Consider the following 10,676-nt stretch of genomic DNA (forward strand, 5'->3'; position numbering starts at 1 on the left):
GGACCTTCAGAAAGTATTCACACCCCTTGAATTTTTCCAAATGTTGTTTTGTTACAGCCTGAATTTAAAATGGATTAAATTGAGATGTTGTGTCACTGGCCTACACACAACAACCATAATATCAAAGTGTAATTATGTTTTTCAAAGTTTTTACAAATTAAATAAAAATGAAAAGATGAAATGTCTTGAGTCAATAAGTATTCAACTCATTTGTTATGGCAAACCTAAATAACTTAAGGAGTATAAATATGCTTAACAAGTCACATAATAAGTTGCATGGACTCACTCTGTGTGCAATAATAGTGTTTAACTTGGTTTTTGAATGATTACCTCATCTCTGTACCCCACACATACAATTATCTGTATGGTCCCTCAGTCGAGCAGTGAATTTCAAACACAGATTCAACCACAAAGACCAGGGAGGTTTTCCAATGCCTCACAAAGAAGGGCACCTATTGGTAGATGGGTAAAAATATTTAATAAAAAGCAGACATTGAATATTCCTTTGAGCATGGTGAAGTTATTATTTACACTTTGGATGGTGTATCAATACACCCAGTCACTACAAAGATACAGGCATCCTTCCTAACTCAGTTGCCGGAGAGGAAGGAAACCGCTCAGGGATTTCACCATGAGGCCAATGGTGACTTAAAACAGTTACATAATTGAATGGCTGTGATAGGAGAAAACTGAGGGTGGATCAACTAAATTGTAGTTACTCCACAATACTAACATAAATGACAGAGTGAAAAGAAGGAAACCTGTACAGAATACAAATATTCCAAAAGAGGCATCCTGTTTGCAAGAAGGCACTAAATTAACTTTATGTCCTGAATACAAAGAGTTATGTTTGGGGAAAATCCAATACAACACATCACAAAGTACCACTCTTCATATTTTCAAGCATGGTGGTGGCTGCATCATGTTATGGGTATGCTTGTCATCGGCAACGACTGGGGTGTTCCTGAGTGGCCTAGTTACAGTTTTGACTTAAATCAGCTTGAAAATCTATGGCAAGACAAGCAATGTCTGGCAATGATCAACAACCAACTTGACAGAGCTTGAAGAATTAAAAAAAGAATAACGTGCAAATATTGTACAATCCAGGACTGCAAAGCGCTTAGAGACTTACCCAGAAAGACTCACATCTGCAATCGCTGCCAAAGGGGATTCTAAAATTCAGTGGCATGCAAAAGTATTCACCCCCCTTGGCATTTTTCCTTACAACCTGTAATTAAAATAGATTTTGGGGGGGTTTGTATCATTTGATTTACACAACATGCCTACCACTTTGAAGATGCAAAATATTTTTTATTGTGAAACAAACAAGAAATAAGACAAAAAAAAACAGAAAACTTGAGCGTGAATAACTATTCAAAGTAATACTTTGTAGAGCCACCTTTTGCATCAATTACAGCTGCAAGTCTCTTGGGGTATGTCTCTATAAGCTTGGCACATCTAGCCACTGGGATGCCCATTCTTCAAGGCAAAACTGCTCCAGCTCCGTCAAATTGGATGGGTTCCGCTGGTGTACAGCAATCTTTAAGTCATACCACAGATTCTCAATTGGATTGAGGTCTGTGCTTTGACTAGGCCATTCCAAGACATTTTAATAGTTCCCCTTAAACCACTTGAGTGTTGCTTTAGCAGTATGCTTAGGGTCATTGTCCTGCTGGAAGGTGAACCTCCGTCCCAGTCTCAAATCTCTGGAAGACTGAAACAGGTTTCCCTCAAGAATTTCCCTGTATTTAGCGCCATCAGTCATTCCTTCAATTCTGACCAGATTCTCAGTCCCTGCCGATGAAAAACATTGCATGTGTAATTCCCACCGTAAAGCATGGAGAAGGAGGTGTTATGGTGTGGGGGTGCTTTGCTGGTGACAGTCTGTGATTTATTTAGAATTCAAGGCACACTTAACCAGCATGGCTACCACAGCATTCTGCAGCGATACGCCAACCCATCTGGTTTGGGCTTAGTGGGACTATCATTTGTTTTTCAACAGGACAATGACCCAACACACCTCCAGGCTGTGTAAGGGCTATTTTACCAAGAAGGAGAGTGATGGAGTGCTGCATCAGATGAACTGGCCTCCACAATCACCCGACCTCAACCCAACTGAGATGGTTTGGGATGAGTCGGACCGCAGAGTGAAGGAAAAGCAGCCAACAAGTGCTCCTTCAAGACTGTTGGAAAAGCATTCCAAGTGAAGCTGGTTGAGAAAATGCCAAGAGTGTGCAAAGCTGTCATCAAGGCAAAGGGTGGCTATTTGAAGAATCTCAAATATAAAATGTGTTTTGGTTTGTTTAACACTTTTTTGGTTACTACATGATTCCATATGTGTTATTTCATAGTTTTGATGTCTTCACTATTATTCTACAATGTAGAAAATAGTAAAAATAAAGAAAAACCCATGAATGAGTAGGTGTGTTCAAACTTTTGACTGGTACTGTATATACACACACACACACACACACACACACACACACACACACACACATATATATATATATATATATATATATATATATATATTTCCTGAACGTTCTTACATCTCCAAGATATTGGACAGACACTTCAAAACCTTATTCCTTATAATAGATTTTGACTCTCTTTTTTTGCCATTCATGAAAGTGTTATTCAATGCGTTTCTATGGGCTATAGTAGTAAAGGCTAAATTCAATACTATAATAAAAAAATATATACATAAAGCAGTCCTAACCCCCCAACCCCCCTCCCCCTCCAGTACATTTAAGGTGTACCATTCACTAGACTACATTCACTCTAAATTGGACCGTTGTTTGCAGGGGAAAACAGTCAATGGAGGTATAGATAAGTATGTGTGTGAGCCTGAGAGAAAAACGTGTCAGACTCATTGAAACTAACTGGGAAAGAGTGGGGCCTTCCATGAAAAACACACACTGAGGCATTTTCATGAGGGCTGTATTAATGAGGGCTGTGTTGATGAGGGTTCAAAGGGGTTAAAACAACAGCCGCTCTTACTCCCGGCACTGAAACGGAAAAAGACCCCACAAAGCTTCATAGACTCCATAGGCTCCATCTCAGGACCCTGCTTATACCAGCCTTGCAAAACAGACACAGTGCTTTGGCTCATGTTTCATTGGCACCAACTCTATTTCTGTCCTTGATTTGACTGACACTTAAGGCTGATGATGTAATCGTTCAAAGACCAGAGAGGGGGTGGCCTACTGTATATGTTATGCTAATTTGTTTCTGGGTCCAAGTCTGATGTATTTCAAGTAAAAGTTGTTAAAAAAATCATTACATTTTTTTTTTTTATCAACATGAAATAATATACAAATAAATATAAACAATGAAATTGACTAACATCCTAAGCGGTACAAATGAAACACTTTGTATAATATCAAAATAATTTCTAACTAACGTCCTTTTCTTATGGCAGGTTAGACAGATGTTAAACCATCAAATAGTAGTAGGCTACTGTAAAGTGAAGTCAGAGGAGCACTACATACAATGGTACATGAATAAGGCCCAAAGAAATGCTAAAGATGATTGTTTACTGTATTAGAGTTATACTGTAGATGAGTAACGTTAGATATTAAAATAACAAAGTAACAATACAACCGAAAGACTACAGTAAGACTGTTATTGTATACAGAACTGTAGCCACTTTGTATAATGAATGCTAAGAGTAATGTTTCAGCTTGAAGCTTGAGAATTCAGAGCTTGTTACTTAAAGGGATACTGTGAGATTCTGGCTTGATACCAAATCAGCCCAATACAGTATGTCCTGTTGGAGTGAAAACCCTCGAGACCCTGGTAGTTCTTCCACTGGCAAATATTTTGATTTGAGGAATGGAAGTTGTTTCTTTGGCTTTTGGAAAGTGAACTTTAAAAAATAAAACTGCCTTGGTCTTTGCGGAATATCAAATTCCATGTCCATATCTACAGTACTACGTCCTTATCTTAGTACAAGATAAGGAGACACAAACGGAGCACCTCAACTGTGTCAGACTTCAAGAGAAAATCTCTTCTCTAGGCTGGAATTCAAATTGTGGGTTTCAAACAACATAGTGATCTATCTAGACCACATTATACTACATGTTAAATAATACAATCAGTTAACTGGGTGAAACAAAACTCATCCCTTCAAATTAAACAGGAGCTACGTGGTTTCCACAGTGCTGGTTTGATTGAATCTCTCCATTTTCTCTCCTTTTCCAAACCCTGTGATGTCATACGTTCATGGTCACCACTTTGATGCCGTGGGCATTGATGTATGTGAGGAGAACCTGGGCCCGTCTCTCGATGACGTCGATGAGCTTCTCGATCCCATGCCGCCCTCCCTGGCTCTCCCAGTACAGCTGATCCAGGAACAGTGACTGGAGGAGCCTCTCCCTCAGCCTCTGGCTCATCAACACGGTCACCGCCTGTTCTGGGAGCCTGGGTGGAGAAGAAGTTGGTAACACTTAATTTACTTGGATAGTTGGTAACAATTTAGGTGGAAAGTTGGCAACACTTTATTTGGCTAGTTGGTAGCACTTTATTTGGATAGTCAGTAACTGTTTAACAATCTATGACCACAACTGTTTGATCCATATGCATATACTGTACATTTAAATGCAAATGCAAAGAAATAATGTATTCCTTAAAAAAGATGTACTCACAAAATACATTAATTCTACAATAGCATAATGTAATTCAAGGTAATATAATATAATTCTGCACATGCCTAGAGTACATTATCCAGGCCAGGCTTTCTAATCTTTAACTACTGTGAAATCCAGTTGAAAGGCCTCTACTTTGAAGAAGATCACTACAAGTCATGTAAGAGGAGAGATGACAACTGTCAGTGCCATAACAAAGTCCCCCCGCTAGGTCCTCCCAGTGGTTTGTTCCACTGATTTATTCATCACAAGATGAAGATGAAACACAGGGAGTGTCCCTGGGTGTGTCACCATGCCTATAGGTGGGTATAATATACTTCATAACACATGCATGCACTCTGCGATTACGTGTTAGAATGCAGTATTTTCCCACAGTGTGAAGTCAACAGAGAGGAATCTCTAGACTAAGAGCTGAATCAACTACAAATTGTATGCAGGGGGTACATTGTAGATAGTTGCTGATTGAAAGGTGAGAATAAAAAATGCTGCACACTGTACAGTAATATTTCTGTAAGATAATACAGTCATATTGCAAAGACCATAGTATTATTCAGAAGAATCACTGTATTATCCGACTAATGATCAATTCACTATGCTGTCTACATATTTCGACGTTGACCCACTCCTTGATTCCCTCCAGTAGTCTGTAGTCCAAGTTGTCCTCGTCGCGGTCGAAAAAGCCCTTGTTGTCAGCGAAGACCAAGTGCCTGGGGTCGTGACTCCTGTGGAAGATGTTGGCCAGTGCCACACTGTCCATATCCCCACATTCCAGGTGGTGGCCCTGCTCCACACAGTCGTCCTCCTGACGAGGCCTGAACCCACAGCAGTTCCGGTCTAGTCGGCTGTATATCTGAAGAGGAGGTAGACAAACAGGATTCACTTAAGCTATTATCTCAAAGGAGTGATGTCCTATGCTATTGCCAAGTATCTCCTAGTTTGACAAGCTTCCTTCTCAAGAAATCTTACACAGTAGTTAATTTGAAAGACCAGACACGTGTGATCGTACAGTACCTGCAACAGGAAATCAAACAGGGCTAGTTTGCTCCACTCATAATGGTGAATGCTGGAGCAGCCCGAGTTAGGCTTGGGCGTGACGTTCCTGTGCCAACACCTCTGTTTGAGGGAGCTCTGGTACTCCCCCCATGTCATCCTCACAGTGGACTGGCCCTCTGCATTGTCCCCTGGAGAGAGGGAACCATCCCACAGCACCACGGGGCAGGGCTGGCCATCTGTGAGATGAGGGGGATCCAGAGGTAATGTTAGTGTGACCGACCAGGCTTCGAACCCGAGTCGTATGTGCAACCCAAGTCAGTGTTGGCTCTTTAAGCTAACTCTAGACTCTAGCAAAAGAGAATCTTCACATCTCAGACAAGGTTAGTCATCTCACATGCGTAGTTCACTGATTCACCACTGCTACACTAGCATTAGCGTACAACACTGAGGAGGAGGAAGACGAAGGCTCATGAGTGTATTCCTGTTGAGGAGGTTACAGACACCACAAAAACGTATGAGGGCTACAGATATAATTCAGGTCAAGGGCGGCTGTACAAAGAACGTCAGCTGATGCCCAAACATAGCCAGTGCAAGGCTATGATTAAAGATCCTACTCTTTGAGGATTGATATCATGGTGTTATGCATTTGCACCTCTGTTTCTGTGTACTCAATCTCTCCCACAGACTTATGAGGACAGCTGCATGCGCTACTGGCTAAAGGAGCTAGCCCTCGCAGGCTTCATAGCACCAGGGCTGATACTTCTGCTCACAAATATGCTTGGTCGTATAATATTACATTGGCTACAACATTCCTGGAATGCTGATTTGGGAAAAGATAGATGTGACGTAGCCTACATGCTATTAAAATGTCACCTTAACATTGATGTGTAAATCAGTTTAATGACCAAATTCAACCGTTCAGGGGCCAAACCCACAGATCCCATATCTGCAGTCATGGGTGCCAAACTCTCCCGTGCACCTGGGACAATAGATCCCAATGAGTTCCCGCCCAACAGGTGGATGATGTCCAGAAACCAGAGTTGTCTGGGCCAACGTTGAGCCACCAAAATCAACAACAGACCCTCCTGACGGACCCTCTCCACGGTGGCCTGAATCAGGTCCATCGGAGGAAACTCATAGAGCAGGCTCTGAGGCCACTGATACACCAAAGCTTTCGTTCCCAACGGAGTGCACAGATCCCTCATTAAGAAGAACAGACGACAATGCACGTTTTCTCCGTAGAGATAGGACCCCCCCCGGAAAGTAGATCCGCACCCACATTGAGAGATCTGGGAAGATACAGTACGTCACCCTGAGTGACAGGAAATGCGCACTGCTCCATACGAGCAGATAACGGGCCAGGTTTAGGAAAGAGCGAGACCGCGTCCCCCCCTGCCTGTTGATGTACGCTACCGCTGTCCTATTTTCGGACCTTACCAACACATGCTGGCCCTCCAACATCGGAAGGAAACACCTCAGTGCAAGCAACAGTCAGTTGCTCTAGGTAATTGACATGCATCGCCCTTTGCGCTGTTGACCAAATCCCTCTTTCGGAGTAGCTATAGAGGCCATTAGACCCAATAACTGCAGGCACAAGCAAAAAGGCACAGAGTGCTCCAGCTGAAACCATGCCAGACAGACTCTGAATGCGACCCTCCTCTGTTGGGAAAAAAACACATGATTCAGAACCGAGTCCAGAACGAGACCCAGAAACTGAATGCGCTGAGCTGGAGCCAAAAATAAATTTTCTTGTGTTTCACTATGAACTACAGAGACTGAATATGCGAAACCAGCGTGGCAGTGTGTAGCTCCACCTGTTCCCTCGACTCCGCTATGACTAGCCAATTGTCCAGATAGGCCAATACTCTGATCCCCTGCACCACACAGGTTCCAAAGCCGCCTCCACCACCATAGAAAAGGGGAGAGCCCGAAAGGCAGGACCAGAAACTCGTAGGCCACACCCTCTAAATGAAACCTCCAAAACTTTCTGTGGGGAGGATGTATAGCCACAAAATACGCATTCCTTCAGATCTATGGATGTGAACCAATCGCTGGGACGCACCGACTGCAATAGCCGGCAAAGTCTGAGCATTTTGAACTTGCAAACCTGGAGGTGCTTGTTTAAAACATGCAAGTCCAGGATGGGAGGCAACGTTCCATCACTCTTGGGAACTAAGAAGTACCGGCTGTACTTCTGACACGGGGACAACCCGAATAGCCTGCTTTTGAAGGAGAGAGGATATCTCCTCTCTCAAGACAGGCGCTAGCACCTCGGGACCATTGACGTAATGACGCCACGAAAAGGAGGAGGACGCACAGCGAATTGCAGACCATACCCCCTCGTCACAGTCCTCATCACCCACGCAGAGAACCTCTGAAACCGGCTTCCCCAGCTCCACGGTATTATTCAGCTCCTGCAGCAAATAAATATGATACATCTGCAGCATTATGACCACATTCAACAACCCGGGCCACCACAACCTCAGCCTGGTACACTTTGTACTGCTGATCCACCGAAAAACAGGCACTGTTTATTCAGAAGCGCCGGGCTAGGATTAGCCCTCTTATTAGCCTCTGGAGATAAGTAACTCGCTAACTTTCCAGCCATCGGCAGTGTGCAAACGAGCTCCACCTCCTCCATACCTTCTACATTCATGGTAGCACCAGCCTGGCTGAATGAGGGGAATCCCATGTTGCCTTTAGCTCATTGACAAAATCTTTAAACAGGGGTAAGTGACACTTCACTGCTGCAGTGACAGAAGGTAAAACAATCTATCACAAGACATCTAGTGGCCCTTTTGGGTACTTCAGATTATCACAAGTGTCTGTAATCATCTCTGGTCCTCTCACTAGCCTTATCAGATGTAAAAGATATGAAATAATTAAATAAGATGATTAAAAAAAATTGACAAAGCTGTAAAACATTATCCTAAATATAAACCTTCAAGTTGGTGAATACCATTGGTGTTCAATATGAGGGTTTTAGCATGAAATATCCTTTATATATGTTTTACACACATGTACTTATTTTACTATGTCAATATTTATTTGTTGTCATGTTTTGACTTCAAACTGGTGGCGGCTGTGAACACAGTCAATAGTTGGAAGAGTTGCAGAGTTAATTGGAAAATCATGCCATTGTTGATTAGATGCTTTTTTCAATAATTAGGCTATTTTCTCTTGAACCATATGGTCTATCTACAACAAACCCATGGCCAATAAGGACACATATATAATAAAGGAATACTATACATGAATACTTGTTTTGTTGTTATTCAAGTATAAATTACCAAAATTGCAATAGATTCTGTTAATTACCAAAATTACTGATGATGACGGTAACTTTGGGAAATTACCGTTAGCTTTTCAACCCTAGTCGGTGGACAATGGGCCTACCTTGTACAAACGGAAACTTCCTGCTGACAGCCGGCACGCTTCGGTTCAGTCCCAAGACCCTATCCAAATGGAAAGCGAAAACCTCGCTCGTGTCTACGGGACTTTTGATAACTCCACATTGTCCTATACACACTTTATGGTCCTTGACATCGTTATGTTTGTCAGAATGGATCAAGGACAAATGTGATGTGCTTTCAAACAGCAAGAGGGGGATGGATTCCTTATGGGACACTTCATGAATGCGCGAAATTTTACAATCAGCAAGAAAGCGCATGGCACTAATGTCCTCTTTGCTGAACCACGGCGGTGCCCTCTCACTGTATATTCGGATCGAACTGACGTGAGGTTCTGTTTGCATCTTTAAATTCGAGCTTACACCCCGTGTTGCATGATTTATGGTGTTAATTTGTTTCCATGATATATCGATTCCGTTAATGTGCTTTTGTATCCATTCCTCCCTCTTCAATGTGCCAAATTTATTTTGCGTAAATCCCTCATTGGGTTTGGTTCTCCTGGCTTTTCGCCTTAGTTTCGGTCTAAATGTTCCCCTTATAATAGCTGGTTTAATGCGCCTTGACTTTAGTGTTATGTACACCACATTGGACCGCGTTGGAACCACCGAGGATAATAAAGAGTCGTCGTTGGCACCGGTTGGTGAGTCGGCTGTTTCCGACGGGCTATCATCATCGAACCTCAGAGTGTATAGTCCCCGACTCTTCTTGTACTGGTGTCTGTCCAACCGTCTATCCTGGTGCAGCAACGAATGTCCAACCTGGGAAACCACGAAAAACAAGTACACACAACATGCACCCACAATTATCAAATTCCTTTTCGACGGGGGATACCTCCGAACGCAGTTAGATATCCTCAGAAAATACGAACACGACCAAAGAATGAGAGACTTTTTGATGTCTCCAGGACGTATTAACGTCTCCATTAGAACGTATGATCCGACATGGTTAGGCTATCTGTTTGTCTTTGCCTGGAGCTCAAATAAGGATAAGGACGGCGGCCGCGCAGCCGGCGCATAACTTCCGAAAGTAATCTTCGACAGGAAAAAAAGTGATGTCCAAAATCAGAACGCGATGAGAGGGGCTGTGGTAATCCTTGTTTAGGTCAATGTGTCATCGCAACAGTGGAAGGGTGGCTTTGTTGCCATAGAGAATTAATAGGGACAACTGTCAAAACAGATGGATCAGCTGAGATAACATAATCATATCAGGACATTAATAAATGAAGGCTATAGCCCCCTCTGTCATACATGTATGACAATAATAGCCCAAACAATCCATATCACCTATTTTCACCCAAATTAATAGCATATAATATTGCATTGGTCAGTGGTTGGAATATGTTTAAAAGTAACATCCCTCAGGCGACATCTGCTGGTGTAGTTTTACACAGCGATGTGATAAAGTGTGTGTGTGTGCCTGTTTGTCTGTCTGGTCTAGCCTATTGTATAGTTTGTGGAAAAACTGTTGAACCTGGTCAGTGGTATTAGGATGACGAAATAAAAGGGCAGAAATACCTTCACTATTGTGATGCCAGCGCTGCTGAACAATAAGACAGAAGGGAAAAGGAAACATTACTTGGGATGTGCAAAGTAGGGCAGAATGTCAAAACAGGAAACAGTCCGGCAGC

General features: G+C 42.6%; 1 protein-coding gene across 1 annotated transcript; it reads right to left on the bottom strand.

The window, feature by feature from the left end:
- Positions 1-3,279: 3,279 nt before the first annotated feature.
- On the bottom strand, positions 3,280-10,151 carry gask1b (golgi associated kinase 1B). The gene is made up of 4 exons (XM_041850441.2): positions 9,036-10,151; positions 5,658-5,875; positions 5,270-5,496; positions 3,280-4,422 (listed from the first exon to the last, which is right to left on the bottom strand). Exons 1-4 carry the CDS (start codon positions 9,970-9,972, stop codon positions 4,215-4,217), a joined length of 1,590 nt encoding a protein of 529 aa, XP_041706375.1. The 5' UTR covers positions 9,973-10,151; the 3' UTR covers positions 3,280-4,214.
- Between the last annotated feature and the right edge of the window lie 525 nt (positions 10,152-10,676).

Source organism: Coregonus clupeaformis, chromosome 3 (assembly GCF_020615455.1).
Source record: "Coregonus clupeaformis isolate EN_2021a chromosome 3, ASM2061545v1, whole genome shotgun sequence".
In the NCBI taxonomy this organism is placed as follows: Eukaryota; Metazoa; Chordata; class Actinopteri; order Salmoniformes; family Salmonidae; genus Coregonus; species Coregonus clupeaformis.

Coding starts and splice junctions, on each gene's coding strand:
- gask1b (XM_041850441.2), bottom strand. CDS start 9,972: ATGGAGACGTTAATACGTCCTGGAGACATCAAAAAGTCTCTCATTCTT. Junction 5,876..9,035: donor GAAGTTTCCGTTTGTACAAG/GTAGGCCCATTG, acceptor CTCATCTCACAG/ATGGCCAGCCCTGCCCCGTG. Junction 5,497..5,657: donor TGTTTGATTTCCTGTTGCAG/GTACTGTACGAT, acceptor CCTCCTCTTCAG/ATATACAGCCGACTAGACCG.